This window comes from Clinocottus analis, unplaced genomic scaffold, assembly GCF_023055335.1.
Source record: "Clinocottus analis isolate CAN_PGR_092001 unplaced genomic scaffold, fCliAna1.0.p SCAF_11, whole genome shotgun sequence".
Taxonomy (NCBI): domain Eukaryota; kingdom Metazoa; phylum Chordata; class Actinopteri; order Perciformes; family Cottidae; genus Clinocottus; species Clinocottus analis.
The window spans coordinates 4,205,172-4,223,413 of NW_027175832.1; the positions used below are offsets into that span (position 1 = coordinate 4,205,172).

Below are 18,242 nucleotides of genomic sequence, written 5' to 3' on the forward strand. Positions count from 1 at the left end.
ATGTTGATACCATTGATCAGATATTTTACTTCAGCAAAGTAAAACATCTGATCACTTCTTACACCACTGACTAAAACTGATTGCAGTCCATCAATATAAAGCCTGCGGCCTCTCTATGTGCCTCAGACTCAGTCTAAAGGAGCGATGAGAGGACGTGTATGACTGCGTACTGCAAATATTTCCTCACTCTCGCTCCTTTCCTGCATCCTGCGCCCTGTGGCCCTCTGTGAGAAACATCAATATCACTGACAGATGGTTAAAATGCAGTGAGAAGAAGTTAAAAAAAAACAACAACAGCAGCTACATACAGTAGGTAGTATTTGTGCATCCTCATCGAGTCTGATTTAAAGCCAAATGATTTCCATTTCTGTTTGTGTTAATGCTAAATGAGGCTTCGCTTCCTGAATATTCATCTGCTGCACACTCGACTGGCTGATATAAACTATAGCAACACATTAGAGTCAGTGCCATCTTAACAAATTCACTTTCACCTGTCATATTAACTCTAACGACTGAAAATGAATGCATGGAGAGTGCATGATGCAACGCGACACGTCCACTTATTAGCACACGCACACACACACACACACACACACACACACACACACACACACACACACACACACATACACACTGCAGACACGCAGCTAAACCTTAATTAGGAGATTGGATTTTTGAACGTATCATCATGCGCAGACATGTTTTGTGTGCAGCGGGTCTGAGAAGTTGACTGTGTGACGTGTTGTTGTGAATATGCTGGAGTTTATATGGGCTGCATGATGAATAGCTGGTGTCAGATGTTACCATGGGGATGATTACTTGAAAGCAGCCAAGGCATTATAAGCATTTGGGATTTCTAGCCAACCCATCAAATGCTTGGCAGGCCATTTATTTCAGATACACAGGTAGTTTCAGGCGATAAGAATCTGTGTGTTTGTGTGTGTGTGTGTGTGTGTGTGTGTTGTTGTTGTTGTCTCCGTGATATAGACAAAAAGAGATCACGCTGCATTCCAGTCAAACACTCGCCTCCCATTTAATTACAAACCTGCGGTGACACATATCACTGTCAACATCGGCGGCGCTGACCCTGTTAACAGAACGAGACGGTGCGACACGCCAGCTCGCCGCTGCTCGCGCCTCGGACGGCGAGGAAGCGCTTTTGTTCCTTGTCTCTCCTCATCTTTCCAGTGAACTGTAAAGCCCTCCACATGTAGAGGAGAGTCCCTGAAGCCAGCCAGCCAGGCCTTCTCACTCACAGCCTTGTTGCTAACACGCTCCACAGGCCACAACAAAGGGGGCTCTGAAAACAACCTCTCCAAACTTTGACTGGTAGCCCGGCGGTGCGATTCGCCCCGATGCGCCACACAGATACTTTGCAGATTTAGGAAGATAGGAGTTAAGCTCAGAATCCACCGATCCCTTTGGTCTTCTTTTCTTTTCTTTGCCCAATTTGGGACATCTGCTCTGAGACCACATCCCTCCCCCCCCTCCACTCTACACACTATGTTTACTCAAAAGCCTAAAGTCTGTCTTCTTTAGCTCTTCTCTATCCGTGGCCTTTCCCCTCCCCTGGTGGGGATTTGTCATTCAAACTGGGTTGAGGGACCCAAACCCCTCTATCTCATCAGCAAACATTCAAATGCATAATCTGTTCATTCTTTCGAACCCATTCACATGCATGCTAATGATCTCTGTTGGCCCCTCTTTTCACCCAGAGCTCCCTGCTTTGGTGCTTTGAAACCCACCCTGGCAGTTAGATGTGGTCCTTTAGATGCGGCATCACGCTGTATTTAGTTACATCTTTACAGTGTGCAATGGAGAATGTCACAGTGTTTTTGTGTGTGTTTGTTTTCCCCTCACGGCAACATGAGAGCGCCGTCGTGGTCTTCCAGCCGAGCACACTCAAAACTCTGCTGTGAAATGTCACCTCCTCGCTCTCGAAGAGTCACGGTGAAGAGCGGTTTGAGATTTTATGAAACAAGCTCGTCCATTTCAGATGAAAGGGTGAATATGTAGCCTGAGCCAGCGGCCATTTAGCTTAGCTTAGCACAAAGACTGAACACAGGGGGGAACAGCTCGCCTGGCCCAATCCAGCAGTAACACAATCCATCTGCATAAACCAAATTACACGTTGTATCTTGTTAGTCTAATCTACAAAAGCCAAACAATTTTACTCAAGTAATGTACTTACAGTTATGAGGTACTTGTACTTTATTGAAGTAATTCCATTTCATGTGACTTTCTTTTTCAGAGTGAAATACTATTCTAAATACTGTTCTTTCTACTTGACTCACACCTTAAATTGTTGACAATTTGTCTCTTTTTTATTTTTGTACATTCCTCTTTGCAGATCCAGATTATTCATAAAACATATAATCAACAAATGAATTCAGATTCATCCGTATAGGTTAAGCTATCTAGCAGTACATAAAAGAAAAGTTAGAATTACCCCTCTTTTTTCCCAGCTGCAACACATAAATGCCTCAATAATCTTAATACAATAACTATGACTATGTACTCAAAGTATTGTATACTAATGAATATATATATATATATATATATATATATATATATATATATATATATATATATATATATATATATATATATATATATATATTATATCTTAGCGACCGTTGCATTAGGTGCGTTCGGTTCAGTTAGTTTGTCAGCAATATTTAAAAACTGCTCCTCAAATTTTCATGAAACTTGGTGGAAGTGCATCGCATGGACCAAAGAAGAACCAGTTTGAGAGCGGATCTGCATCGAGGGGCCGAGGTGCACATTATGGAAACAGTTTGTATTTGTGGAGTTCTGCACTTTAGACGTCAACGGGATTTTGAGTTTTGTTACTCCAGGATCAGGACCTGGAAGTCACGGTTTCACTTCAGCTCAGTATTTCTTGGCCAACTCCAAGAAGTTACAGGTCTCAACCAAGAAATAGTCAGGCACATAAAACCACCAAATGTAAGAGTTTGCTTTTGTTCTAAGTAGTTATAACCATTCGAGTCCGGCTGTTTCACCCCTTTTGCAACAGTCTTTGTGCAAAGCCGATAGCTGACAGCAACGTCTCTGATGCACAGCATCCTGTCCCTCAAACCCAACAGGGTACTGACACCCGCTAATCATTGTCCGGGGCTTCAGAGGCCTTTTATTGGATCACACACTGCAGAGAGCACACATGAGGTGGTGGGGAAGCCTCTGTGAGCACAAAGTGCACTGTCATGCTAATCACCAGTCCTGCAACACTGAGGGCTTTCATGAGCAAAGTGCCGGGAGGTAGAGCATCATTTACCACCGCAGACCTGTGTGTGTGTGTGTGTGTGTGTGTGTGTGTGTGTGTGTGTGTGTGTGTGTGTGTGTGTGTGTGTGTGTGTGTGTGTGTGTGTGCACGTGTGTGTGTGTGTGTGTGTGTGTGTGTGCACGTGTGTGTGCGTGTGTATGTGTGTGTGTGTATGTATGTGCATGTGTGTGTGTGTGCACGTGTGTGTGTGCACGTGTGTGTGTATGTATGTGTATGTGTGTGTACGTATGTATGTGTATGTATGTGTGTATATGTGTGTATGTGTGTGTGTGTGTGTGTGTGTGTGTGTGTGTGTGTGTGTGTGTGCGTGTGTGTGTGTGTGTGCACGTGTGTGTATGTATGTGTATGTGTGTGTACGTATGTATGTGTATGTATGTGTGTATATGTGTGTATGTGTGTGTGTGTGTGTGTGTGTGTGTGTGTGTGTGTGCACGTGTGTGTATGTATGTGTATGTGTGTGTACGTATGTATGTGTATGTATGTGTGTATATGTGTGTGTGTATGTGTGCATATATGTGTGTGTATGTGTGTGTGTGCGTGTGTATGTATGTGTGTGTGTGTATGCATGTGTGTATGTGTGTGTGTGTGTATGTGTGTATGTATGTGTGTGTGTATGTATGTATGTATGTATGTGTGTTTGTATATGTGTTTGTATGTATGTATATGTGTTTGTATGTATGTATGTGTGTATGTATGTGTGTGTATGTATGTGTGTGTATGCATGTGTGTGTGTGTGTGTGTGTGTGTGTGTGTGTGTGTGTGTGTGTGTGTATGTATGTGTGTGTGTGTCTGTGTTGCAGCTTTCTTAATTAAACGTGAACAGATCATTTGAGGGTAAAATGTTGTATCTCTGTAATGAGATGTTTTGCAGCTCTCCACTTCCCGTCAGACCCGATGCTGCTGCAAAGATTACAGACGCATTAAGTGTCAGCTGCTTCGCTGAAATGCTCAGATATAATACATGAAGACCAGGGTTAGGGAGTAACGGATTATCTTTAACAAGATTACAATAATCTGGTTATAAGAAATAATAAATGTAATCCGTTAATTTGGATTAAAACAGAAGAATATGTCATAACTTGCCATTTGTTTTCTGAATTATAGATTTACTGAACAATTAGGAGAAAATTGGAAATGACACACCGTTTTCTCAATTTATGGTTAATTAGTGTCTGAATAAAACAACGTAATCCACTTTTTAAGTGAGTTTAAGTGAGCAAAACATATCATGCACGGGTAAGCTTTTATTTGTTAGTAAATCACAACTGCAACAGTAAATGTTTTAAGCCAGAGGGCTGAAAGTGAGAGCAGAGGTTGAGTTTCATGGACATATTTACTCTTCTACGTCTCTTATTCAGTTATCGATGATATGAAGACGGATCAATACGATCTGCCTCTTTGGGAGCACACAAATCTTTAGAGACAACACAGTTAGCATTAAATATGGATGCACTCAAAAACACTTCTCAATGTCAAATAAAAGCTGAATTGAGTAAAAATAGATCATACAAAGTTTCCCCTCGACTGTCATACAATATAACGCACATGTCACCTGTTATATTGCAGCATTACTGCAGCTATGTTGTCTGTGTTTCACTCATTCCCTCGCAATCATCACTTTCTGCTGTGCAGTATCTTCGAATATTCAATTAAAATACAGCACATTTGACATAAAAATGAATGCTGAAGAGACTTTGATTTCCATTTGTGCTGGCAGTGCAGAGATGCAGAAATTCCTCCACAGTGCATGTGGAGAAGAGCCGGTATTGAGTCAGTAAAAAAAAAAACACAGATTTTTGTGTGTTTCCTCCTCACAGTTTCGGCTTAGTGCTGCATGCGCTTCGCCACAAAGAGGGTAGTTTTCCATTGATGAGCCGGCACAGGCAGCTTCAGCAGCAGCAGCAGCAGCAGCAGCAAATCACTACTCTGTTAAAGGGCCCTGATGCGTAGCAAACTCTCATGCCAAGCCTCCTCGCTCCGAATCTGCCTGCTTGCAGACCCCCCGTAATTGGAGGCATTAAACTTGCTTTGGACAGGATGGCAAATGAGTGCTTTGAGCTTGGAAGAGAACTGACTGGTGCATTCAGAAGGCAAGTAGATGCAGCTAAATCTGACAAATCACTGCCAATCCAGCAGATCTGTGCGTGAGTGGTGTGTGTGTGTGTGTGTCTTTTATGTGTGTGTGTGTGTCTTGTTTTGGCTGGTATTCGTGCATGATTATGTACATCCAGTATGACGGGCCGAGCCGCTGTTAATCTCTCAGTAATCGCGAGGATCACTCTGGAGATGTAGGGATTTGACGTTGAACCGCAGATTGCCTGCACGGTCACTGACGAGCAACCAGCAGCCCTGAAATAATAACTGTCTGCCCTCCTGCCATCCCTCCCTCAGTTTTCCCTCCTCCATGCACACTCATTAAAACCTCTGTGAGGGACTGACGCGGCTGATCTGCCATCACTTAATGGCCTGTGATACAATAATGAGATATTTTCCTTTAGGTCCGCTGCCATTTTGCATGTTTTTTTTGGGTTTTTTTAGATGCAGCAGTGAAAAACATAACACCCAGCTCTGCTGAGATGGAGGGCAGCGAGTGTTTTCTCTCGTGAGAAGCGAGGCGCCGCAGCCTGCGAAGCCGGAGACGCTTCAATTGTTTAATGGTAAACATGACGCAAAATCTCACTTTTGACACTGTGTCAGATCTCAGACGCCATGGGAAATAACAAGCGACATGTTTCAGGGTCTTTACAGGCTTCTCTTGGGTTTTAGAGCTTCATTAAAAAGCTGGGCCCACTACAAAACATAAAAATGGTCAAGAATTTCTACACGTCTTTTGTTTTGCGTCAATGGAAAGACATTAATCTGCTGTCTACCTTCAGAGCTTTGACACAGATGATAAAAGCCACGCTTTGCGAGTCGCCCAGCAGAATGTCCGTATACGGTATTCTGCACATTTCGATGTGTGCCTCGCAAGACCTTGGCGCTGACCTTGCGTGTGCACATTTTGTGAGAGCGGCGGAGATGATTAGAGAACATGGAGGGAACACGACATCGCCGGTCCTCGCTTTGCAGCTGCTGTCTGAGCAGCGAGCCACAGATGGGTAAGTATGAACCCCTCGCAGCCTCCCGACAAAAGAGCTCCTTTTTTTCCAGTCAATAAAAAACAGAAGGTGACAGCCTCTCTCATCTGCACTGGCATGAAAGAGACCCGGTTTGTGTCCTGATTGACGGATTAAAGGCAAACTAGAATGACATTTGTTGTGAAGCCAGATTAACTTTGCCTTCTTGAAGCCTCTCCAGCAGCAACAGAGACTCAAATCCCCTGAATAGTCCCGTGGTCTCGCTAATTGGCGAGCTGCGCGGACCGGCCTTTTGATTAATCTTAAATCTTAATGAGTCCATCCGAAAGATGCTGTGATATTCTGACTGAGGAGGTGAAGCACACTCGCTATTCCGTCTTTTCATCCCTCGGTCAGATAAGAGGAGACCCAAAAACTTAGCCTGGTGAACCCGCCAAGAAATCAAAGAGAATACCACAGATCCGTTTAATAATTTATTTGCATATGATTATCGTAAAAATACTGAAAGAGAAATGCTTATTTTTGTTCTAGTTTTCTTGAGTTTTTTTTTCTTCTTTATACAATCTAATACACCTTTAATTGCACAGGAAAACGTCCGCCCTAACAGACACACATTTTCTTATTTCGTTGTGACATATAGTTTCAGATATGTAATGACCATTTAAACTCCAATTTCTCCAATTGTTTGCTCCTTCACAATAAACAAACAAGCATATAAACAAGGGTCATAGAGAGGCCAGAATCAGGTCAGATGGTTGTAAATACTGAGCTGACTTGCCAAATAGAAATATAGTATTATATACAGGCAGTTGTTTAAGATAGGAACTGCGCTGACAGCTGGCGTGCTGAAGAAAACACATGTCAGAAGAAATAAACCAGTGAGTGATTGGTTCTACATTAGTGTTTGTAGGTCAGGTTAATATTAAGGTCACGAAGCTATCATCTGGATATTGACCTTTTTAATTCCCACTGATCCGCAACACATTCGCCAAAGTAAAATACACAACACGGCACTACCACAGGCGCTTTCCATTTATAAGTGTCTCAGCAGAACATTTCGCTTCTTAGTTTCACTCATTCATGTCTGTCTTGTTTGTTAATGTGTGTGAAAAAACAAGCATTGTAATAAAAAAAGTTAAGCCCCGGTGCTTATAGAAAAAAAGAAAAGGAAAAACACCTCTTTGCAGCAATACATAATAACTTAGCATTCAAAACAATGCGTATATGAATCAAATAAGATTAGGAAAAACATGGACGTTAAAGTCCATACAGCAAAATGCCACCAAAGCAACAGTTAACGTGGAACTTATTTGTACTTTTCTCATGAAGAAGTTTCCACTTTGGCATGCACATGACGTGTCCCGCACAGTGTCAGTTACGCCTCTCCTCGGACAGAGAGGCGGTGTGAAGACTCGGATGCTTTGTACAGATTTGTAACACGTATATCTCCCAGTACATGTGGAAGACAGTATTTAAGAGGAAGCGGATGAAAAGTGTGTTTTTTTTTCCTTGTTTCCCAATAAGAACAAAGCATAATAAAAGAACAGGTTGGGAAATTTAAAAACAAAAAAAAAAAGGTGGATCGTATTGAAGGTCTACAGATGTCGAGCTGTCTGAAGAGTTAGTTTGAAGCACGTGTTTGCTTTGTCTTGGCACTGTTGTCTCATCCAGACACTGAATCCTATCATCCGTGTGAGCTCTCCGGTCCTCAGTCTGAGGGGGAAGAGAAGTTAAAGACTGATTCCCAACCAGCAGAAAACACATGCAGACATGCAAACACAACCTGAGAGGGGTGGGGAGGGGGAGGATAGGAAGTTTGGCTTTATGTCAATAGTCACAAATCCACAAGTGTCAAGTAATGAACACACACACTGCAATGGACAGTTCTCTTTAAAACGGACATTACATCTCCAGTTGGAAAAAGAAAAAAAATCTCCAAAATGGTCCTCTTTCTGGCTTTGTAGCCGGAGCCTCCTTCTTTTCTTTTCTTCCTTGTTTTTTATTTTACATCGCGCTCTTCACGTCAGAGTTTCTAGGTAGTTTTTTAATTCCTTTCCGCGTCCTCCAGTTTGCAGCGGCTCACACTCTGATGGGGAGAGTATGGCTCATCTGTTGCCGAACGATTTCCTGACTGCTTTCCGGGCTCTTCCTGTTGTGTCCCGGCAGCGTCCCTCCAAGCCGCAGCAGGTCTCTGCCAACACAAAGACGCACAGGTCAGCAGCAGGTTCACAGCCACTTTAAACAAAAGCTACGGCTCATTATTACTCCACTAAGTGCTCTCATTGAGGGAGGATAACAGTATAATCCATCTTAGTGTCGTAGGTAAATTCCCCATCGTATATATACACACCTAAGACCTCGTGGTGATAAATAATTTTTAAAAAAAATACCGCATCTTGAGGACACGCTGAAATCTGCTGATCTAGAGCTTCATCTGCCATAAACAAAGTCCAGCTCAAATGGCCAGCCAAATCTACTCATCAGTTTTAATAAAACAAATGCAACATATTTCTTCACAGCTATCTTGGAAAAAGTGCAGCAGCCTGCGCGTGTCCTTTGTTGCCGGGCCAGTGTCCTTGTTTTTAAGGCCCTCGACGCAGAAGATACTCTTCAGATAGCGCTGCATCTCATATCCTCTCTCTGCCGGCGTTATCGCGCCCGACATCGCCGAGCAGCCAATGGCAGGTGAGCGGGAGCGAGCGCCCGAGACGCACGCTCAAACACGAGGAACGCTCCCCGAATCATGCTCCGACAACATGATCCTTTCTCTCTCCTCCTCTTCCTCCCGCTCTTCTGTCTATCTCCGTTGCTGTTGCATACAGATGAGGCCATAAATTAATCATTGGCATGTCATCTGCACACAGCGACACGTAGCATAGCGTAACACGCGCACACACACCCACACACAAACACAAACACAAACACACACACATTTCGCCCTCCCCTGATGCATTAAAAAGCTCATTAGCAACCTAATTAAACACATTCCTCTCTTTTAGCTTCTCCTCAATCTCCCTTATTACTCACACTTCATCACCTCCTGCTTTTCCACATCAGCAGCTCTGGCTGCTGTCTGTCCTATCACCTACATTCCAGCATCCAGCCAAGTGTATGGGGAATTAAACCGAGGTCAGCCATTACATTTCCACACACAATTAGCTTCCCTGAGCCCAAATCCTGGCATAGGAATCGCCCTTGGGGCTTTTGTGTTCGAGTCAAACAGTGAGCCAAGGAGCTGGCACAAAATCTGGATACTGTATGTATGAATTATGCCTTTTGTGGTCGTCGGAAAGAGGAAACTATAGGCTAGTCAGAGCCACAGCGTTGAGGACGTGCGCTTGATTCATTATACATCCCTCCAGAGCTGAGGGTCTAGCATCTAAACCAGCACTAATCATATAACTGACTGCATGCCAGGCTAACAAAATTCAGAACAAACGCGTCAGTGAAAATGGCTGGAACGTTTGAAGCCACTGCTCTAAAAAACAAAGTTGAAAAACAACTTGTCACCGTGAGGATGGCTACCTATGAATAAGTCAACATCTAAACTTCCAAGGGAATCGTCAGAGAAAAAGAGGCAGACGACTGTCTGACAGTAAAAGCCTTCAGCTCAAAGAAATATCTTCCCAAATCAACCGAAAGCATAAAACAAACCAAACCCAAGAAGCACGAGCCTTGGTGTGCCTCTCTTTCGGCCATGCCATATATTTCTTTCACTATGACATCTTATTCCAACAACCCAGAGGCACAGCAGCCGCTCGTCTCTGCACCAGGAGAAGTCTCCAGCCTGCACTTCACAGCCGTCATATACAATACAGGGGACAATTTCACACAAGGTGAAAGAGAGAGAATTGCATCACCATGTTGGCTGTTATCGGAGAAAACACTGAAAAGCATTAAATGCCTGTATGGAAAACTAGCAGAATATTGCATGTGTTTTAAACAAAGGTCTGCTACAGTAGCTGCAAAGTCAGCCGACAGCACAACCGACGACACAGCCAACATAAAGCCTTTATGATGAAAGTTCCTGTAAATATGTTCGCAAATACTTCTACTATGAGCGTCTGCATTTACTGTAAACTCTGGCTGCTGTTGTGAACTGAGATTCTTCATTCAGAAGTTGCAAGTTAATAATGCAGATGAATATCCATTTGGTGTATAAGCCCCCCGACACAAAGCCTGGAAACCCAGCGAGACGTTTTTTTCTGCGGCTATTTCGAAAGTCAATTCCGCGAGTTCATCTGCAAGGTTGCGGAATAAATCTCACAGCAAACTTGCAAATGTTGCGACAGTGAAGTGTTTTGCTCTTCCTAAAAAGAGCGAAGGAGAGATGTGACACATTTTGAAAAACACTTTCCATCCGCCTTGAAACTTCTCTCCATTCACTTCGACGAACGCACTTTGAAAACAATGCGAACCGGGAAAACTATGAAGTGACTCTTTCTCTACTGAAGAAGATCGTGTTCGATAGTCTTCCTCTGCGTGTGGCGGACTCACCCTGAGTAGGTGCTGGTCACCACCTTCAGGCTGGCGGCGTTGCGGAGGAGCTTGTCCAGGGTGCTGACGATGCGGGAGAACTTAGGCCTCAGGTTTCTCTCCTTCATCCAGCACTCCAGCATCAGCTGGTGCAGCACCATGGGGCAGTCCATGGGCGGAGGCAGCCGGTAGTCTTGCTCCACTGCCGTCATCACCTGAGGGACCAGAAGCCGTTCTTACAAGTCTCTGGGAAGCTGTACTTAGACACAGCGGTGGGTTGAGCGAAATGCTAACATTGACATGCTAACAAGCGCTTTAGTAACAATGTTAACGTCCTGATGCTTCCTGTGTTCATCGTCTTTATTCATCCTGTTAGCATGCTGACATTTACAGCTGAGGTTGCAGGGAATGTCTTACATTTTGCAAATATGTGGTTGTTAAACATGCTATTGGATGATGATTGTGTGAGAGTGAAGTTCATCATCAGAGTTATTAGATTGTATCATATTAGGACCATGAATATAAGTCAAAAGTATTCATCCTCTGGGCACTAGGGGTGGGGGGAAAAATCGATACAGCACAGTATCGCAATATTTTGCGTGGTGATATTGTATCGATACACGGAAGCAGAGTATTGATCTTTTATTTAATCAATTCCTTAACGTTTTGATGTCAATTTTGTTGACAAAGTTTTTCTTTGGGGACAATTCGCGGTTGATTTTTTTTTTGTTGATAAATCGCATTATATCGCAATACTCAATGTATCGCGATATTATCGTATCGGGAATGAAATATCGTGACGATATTGTATCGTGGGACCTCTGGTGGAAAATGCAGTAAAGTGCAAATTATCGACCTAGAATATTGTCAATTTCATTTGGTGCCTTTACAACAAAGTGTTCACATTCATAATATACATGAGTCAGAGATAGATATATGATAGATAATTACTCAATAAAGTAATTATCTATCCATCATCTAACCATCTCTGACTCATGTATATTATGCTCGCTCTGTTCGTCTCTTGTTGTGGAAGAATAAACCCTGTTCCTGTATTATGTCCTACATTCGACCGCTTCTTGTCTCATGCTGTCAAACATTCCTATCTTCTTTTCAGCATCTTTATAAAACTCTAAAAACAATATTCCCAAGTATTCTCCAAGTCGTCTCCTCAGAACCGGCATGATTGACAGCAGAGACAATAAGTGGAGGATACAAACTGTTCACTCATTGATTTGATTTCGCCGAGCAACCGCACTTCCCTCCATAAGCTCTGTATGGGTTTCAACCCCCCACAACAATAAAACAAAAAATGCCATTTGGGAACAATAAAACATTTCTGCTGCACCGCTCTCCTCCTGCTGCTTGTCCTTTGATTTTCATGTCGTGCTTCTCGCCGGCGAGTACTTCTGTTTGTATCTCGCGTTTGTTGACTCTGTTGCTTATTGAGCGATGACTGTGGCACAAAGGCTATTGGGAACAATAGAGGGCCCCCACTTTGATGCTTTCATTACTGCATGTGGGGTTTGTTATGAAAGTTATACATACATTTCTGGCATTTTTCATTCCACCTTTTCTATTTCTTTATTGCTATCAGCGTTACAACTGTCTTTTTGAAGCACAATACAGAGCAGACATTCCCCAGAGAAAAGAGTGGAGGTGTACACATGCTTCAGTACTTTGTTCAGGGAGGAGGAACCAAGAGATTTCTCTTTCTTTCCTGAGAGCTCGCTGCTGTTGTTACGATGTCTGTGCAGTGCAGATAGCCTACAGGTAACAACGCCCGTAAAAAAAAACAAAAAAAGAGTGCCTTTTCCAGAGTTCTCCTTTGTGTATGTGAGGGAGGCTTTGCAGTATGGATTTGTAGACGGGTGGGCAGGATAGGGCTGTAAATAAGGTGGTAAAAAAACTAGAACACAGACACACGGCAGCACCAGCAACTGCAATGAGGAGATAAAGGCAGCAGAACAGGCCCGGGTCCAAAATGTCACGCTGGCAATCATAGCTGCAACATCTCTGAGAAACTCTCAGCCGGCCCTAAACTTCAACATAAAACTCCCTGAATGCATGTTTGGTCTGTAGATATATATATGTGTGTGTAACAGGAGACTAAGCTGACTCACATCCTGGTTGCTCATGTCCCAGTAGGGCCTCTCTCCATAGGAAACCACCTCCCACATCACGATGCCATAACTCCACACATCACTGGCAGAGGTGAACTTCCTGAAGGCGATGGCCTCTGGTGCCGTCCACCGGATGGGAATCTTCCCTCCCTACACACACACACACACACACACACACACACACAGTGGGGGGGAGGCTATCAACACCTTGAGAGACGCTGCAGTCTTAAAACATCACACACGTGAAGAAACGAATGCACATTTCACAGACGGTCTCGCACACTTCGCGCAAATATTGGCACACATGAACAGTCGCACATATGTGAAACAAGTGAAGGGGAGCAAATGAACGAGCTCAATTAGACATGCCCAGAGTGGACAGACTCGGCGTTAGCAAACACAACACTGACCAGGGAGCTGGTGTAAGTGGGGTCGGCGGACGTGTCGTCCAGGAAGCGCGACAGGCCAAAGTCCGAGACCTTGCAGACCAAGTTGCTGTTGACCAGGATATTCCGGGCGGCCAGGTCTCGGTGAACGTAGTTCATGTCCGACAGGTACTTCATCCCCGCAGTGATGCCGCGCAGCATCCCGACCAGCTGTGTCACCGTGAAGCGCCCGTCGTTCAGCTGCAGACACGCACAGGGAAAGGCGAGAACAGGAGAGGCGTTTTAAGAAAAGCAGGAACAGCCGAGGAATGAAAAGTGAGAGCGAGGAACTAGGATGTGTGGTGAGAAGCAGACGCTGGGGACGAGCATGGGAGATAAGCTGGAGGAGAACCAGCCAATCAGTCACTGAGGCTACATAAACATGACATGTGCCATAATGCTTCACGGCTGCTCTGACAGTCAGTGACGGCTGACCTTTTCATGCATGATGTCCAATTAGCTGATTAATTAGGATCTTCACTGTCGTACTAAACACATTGAGGCTCTGTATCGACTCCGCATGAAAACAGGACGGGAGCCGAGATGCCGAAATCAAAAGCAGACAACTGTCGGTATTTTTGTTCAATTGCACAATTGGCTGCCAAACACAGGTGAGGCGGCGCACGGGTGTTAACACAAAGCTTGGTTTGCATTTCTTTCCTCGCTCGCGAACATTAAAGCAAAATCGTCTCGTCGACTGAATGCGAATGGCGCGTTGCTCAAAGCTTATTTTCCCGCATTTGAAAGTCCCCGATTTGCAGAATTGTGCCCTTTAATGTTGAAATTAAAGAAGCATGAAACAAATCTGAGATTAGGGCTTTCGGGGGGGGGTTTAATTTTCAATTCTCCACGCGTGCGAGGCGTGACATAGCGGGATCAACTCCAGATGAAAACACGTCAGCCGACCTCCAACCTGCGACGGCTCACGAAACCTGATGTGCGAGGAATTGAAACTAATCAATTCAATGTCAATACACAATTATCTGATATTAAAAGAAATGGATGAGAGAAGCTCAGAAACGCCGCCACGAGGCCTTTTCTTTTCACGATCTGAATATGTAATGCAAGTAGAGGAAGAAAAACAATTTCGACTCCTCGACGAGAGAGCGCCAGAACACAAGCCGCGACACGAGAGAACGATAAACATTCGGCTTTGTAGTCGACACACTCCGATGAAGTCTGACAGCGAAACAAGCCAGACTGGATGGATGTGTAAACAGGCGTGATTCATAGCAGGCCACGGCGGCGCGTACATATGTCTGCCTGCGTGTGGGTGTTGCGGCTGTACATCCGCAATGCCTCTACATGTGCATATGTCGTGCGTGTAAGTGTGCTCCGTGTCGGGGAGTTTGCGCGCGTGCGGGTTAACTCGGCGGGCCCCCGTCGTCCGAGCCGAACGCAGAGTTCCTCTGAGTCACGGGGCGGCGTGAAAGCGGCGGCAGCGGGCAGCGAGGACAGCACAGGCTGGAGTTTACTGCGGGACAGCTGACTGAGAGGAGTGGGTGAGAAGGAGGGAAGAGGCTCAGGCTGGACTCTCAGATACGAAGCGCTGCCACTCATGGTTGTTTTCATTATCCAGAAATCATCTTGAAATAATAGATTGATTGTCTAATCTATGAAATGTAGCAACAACGAGGAGAGTCCATTACAATGTCTAAGGGCCCCACAGGGATGTTTGCAACTGGAAAAATAATTGCCAGTTATCTGATCAATTATTTATCCATTAAATCATTTTAATGGGGAAAAAAAAAGACACATTTGCTTCAGATGCCACTTTGGGCTCTTTGGAAACGGTGATTAATTTGTTTGACACAATAATTAATAACTGATTCTCTAATAAATTTGGTTGAAGCTTTTTCAAATTGCTTGCTGTCCCCGAGCAACGTCACAAAACAGCAAATTCACACATTTTGGAAGTTCGCAGCAAAAGCCATTCTGCTTGATGCATTGCTTCAAAAGATATTTATTACAAACAATTCATTTATTTCAATTGACTAAATAAATGAGGTCGATATTTGTTCTCAAACCAAAATGTGTCTGTGGCTGAATATTAAGCAGCAAGCAGTACAACTACCAATATTCAGTCTTCTTCATTTATTATTTTTGCCAATTTTACACTGCATTGTCCTATGGCTAAGAGTAAATAATATTGTATTATAAGATGAGAAGTTAATAAAATGTTACAAGGCTTTTACTAAAAACATATTTACATTACATTAGATATATATATTAAGAAAAGTAGAGCGGAAACAAACAATTATTTTCATCATCAATTAATAACAATGATAATTTTCCCGATTTATTAATCAATTGGTAAGGGCCTAAAAGATTTTCCAACGCCTCTCAAAAAATCATATTTTTTAAAACTTGTTTTAGGAGAAAACAGTTATATAACTAGTCCTATTCAAAATGATATAAAACCAAGACGCATTTTTGTGTGTGTGCGATTAATCAATTGAATACAGAAAGTGCTGAATATTCCAATTTAAAATGGTTGTCAACGACTTTCCTATTAATTCACTTTTCTGCTTATACATAAATCATAAATTCACAGATATTATAATTTGATTTAGGTCCAATGCTAAAGACAGGAAATAAGTTAAATATTCACGCTCCTCAGCCGGCATTGAACCGCAGACGTGTGGTTATAAAGCATTAAACCCACTGACGTTGAAGACCATAAAACAAGCTGGTCAATGTCGACGCTCGTCTACATCCCAGATTCCTCTTCTATGCAACAAGCAGCTGCACATCACTTAAAGATAAACTGCTTTTAAGACCCGCAGTGTGGCATCGATTGACCAGAAGCATTAAGTAGCCTCCTCCAGCTGAACATTACAGTAAGTAGACTTCTTCGCAGTCCGGCCATGCGGAATAACACGTTTTATAGAATGTAAATGACGTGTAATGGCCCCCACGCAGCTGCAAATGTACTGTGTGACACCTCATTTCTTACCCTGCCTTTGTTAAGCGCTGTGTGTAGGTGGCGGTAGGTCTGAGCGGAAAACTCTGATCAGTAATGTATTCTGTAGTCGTACAAGGGCTCTAATGCGCCGAAGCAACCCGATCCAACGGTCTGCTTTGTGACAGTTTTCCACCAGGAGTGTGTGCATTGAAAAGCCTGTCGGCATCAGTCAGTCACATCAAGCTGAGACACTATGCCTGTCTCCAGGCGTTATATTGCACATTTAATCTCTATCACTCAGCAAGCGAGCGCCTCGGGGTGTTTCACAGAGAGTAAAACAGTCCGATAACCCAGAGGTGTCGTGAACGACTTGCCTGTGTGTGTGTGTGTGTGTGTTCCTCTCAGCTTTGATACAAACAGAAAGTAATCTCCTCCGTCAGAGGTACCGCGGCGGCAGGCGCGCGACACCTCCCGCCCAAACTCACCCTGAGGAAGGAATCGAGCGCTCCGTTCTCCATGAACTCCGTGATGATGAGGACGGGGCAGCTCCGCGTCAGGACGCCCTCCATCCGGATCACGTTCGGGTGGTCGAACTGACCCATGATGGAGGCCTCGGCGAGGAAGTCCCGCCTCTGGCGCTCGGTGTAGCCGGCTTTCAGCGTCTTGATCGCCACGACCATCTCCCTGCGACCGGACTGCTTGAGGCGCCCGCGGCACACCTCGCCGAACTCACCTGGATTGAGAGCACAAGGAGGGAGGGAGGCGGGGGTAAGGAGAGGAGGAAGGGGGGTGAGGGTGATGGGGGGCGGGGGAGAGAGGGATCGAGTGAGCAGAGGAAAGAAGAGGAGGAGTGGTTGGGAAAGAGGAAGTTGGGGGGGAAATGCAGGGAGAGGGAACGTTACTGGTCGGATACGGGAGTGAAGGAGCTGATTTGAAAAGAGTTGAGGGGTCGGCTTCAACTGTTGGGAGAGGATTAGAAAGTAGAAGAAGAAAGGACAGGGGACGGTGGGGGGGGGTCAAGGGTCGAAGATGTTGGGGAGAGAGGGAGTGACCCGTATCGTTCGACTGTGCAACCTGGGAGCGGTGAAGGGAGAGAGAGGACGGGCGAGGAACTTGGGGGTTTTGCATTTGGTGCCTGAGAACCGAGCGTTTACAAAAGGGAGAGAGAGAGAGAGAGAGAGAGAGAGAAGAGAGGAAGGTTGAACGAGCAGGAGCAGACTGTCATTTGAGGTAACGTTAGGACACAACATGCCGCTGGAGGAAGCAAGAAGAAGACAAAACAGACTAGAGGGGGGAAGAGCTACAGAGTACAAGTTTTACTTCATTCCTTCCCACCAGCAGCTCTCATGCACACGCGCTGAATCCCAACACTTTTCTCCCAAAGAGGACTCTCTCACAGAACAGACCTCCGGGCTTGATGGCACACTCCAGCTCAGAATGAATGATTAATAAACCCGAATCCTTCCTCCGTCCTGTCGTACACAAAAAAAGAAGAAAAAAAAGAGACGCCGTTGTTTACCTGCACCGATGACTTCTTCTATTTTCACGCAGGATATGTCGATCTCTTTGGCGAACTCGTGCACGGCGTCGTTCGGGTCCTCGTAGGTGAAAGGGTCGATGTAGACTTTGACCCCCGGAGAAACTGGGAGGAAAAAGTCACAGAGGAGTCAGAATCCAGTCACACCTGCCTCGGTAGTGTCACTGTTGAATATTTATAGTTAGATTAGAGGATTTATACCCCTCTCTTTATGTCTTTATGATGAATATGAAGCTGCAGGTTAGCTTAGCATGGGGAATTGCAGCGGTGGGAAACAGCTAGACCAAAGCTCATTCACAGGTTTTGTCTCACCGCGTGAAGCAAATTTAATATCGTGGTGGGATTAGTGTTGGCTACGTCAAATAATCCAAAAGCACTTCTCCCATTGACTCACA

The 18,242-nt window shown here is 44.5% G+C and overlaps 1 protein-coding gene across 1 annotated transcript in view; it reads right to left on the minus strand.

The window, feature by feature from the left end:
* Window positions 1-6,841: 6,841 nt before the first annotated feature.
* Window positions 6,842-18,242, minus strand: part of ephb3a (eph receptor B3a) — a 28,702-nt gene continuing 17,301 nt past the window's right edge. The window contains exons 10-15 of the mRNA XM_068601468.1: window positions 17,830-17,952; window positions 16,796-17,043; window positions 13,391-13,606; window positions 12,981-13,130; window positions 10,879-11,072; window positions 6,842-8,572 (exon numbers count right to left, since the gene is read on the minus strand). Of these exons, the coding sequence (XP_068457569.1) occupies window positions 8,461-8,572; window positions 10,879-11,072; window positions 12,981-13,130; window positions 13,391-13,606; window positions 16,796-17,043; window positions 17,830-17,952 (1,043 nt within the window). The 3' untranslated portion in view covers window positions 6,842-8,460. The remainder of the gene's footprint in view (window positions 8,573-10,878; window positions 11,073-12,980; window positions 13,131-13,390; window positions 13,607-16,795; window positions 17,044-17,829; window positions 17,953-18,242) is intronic.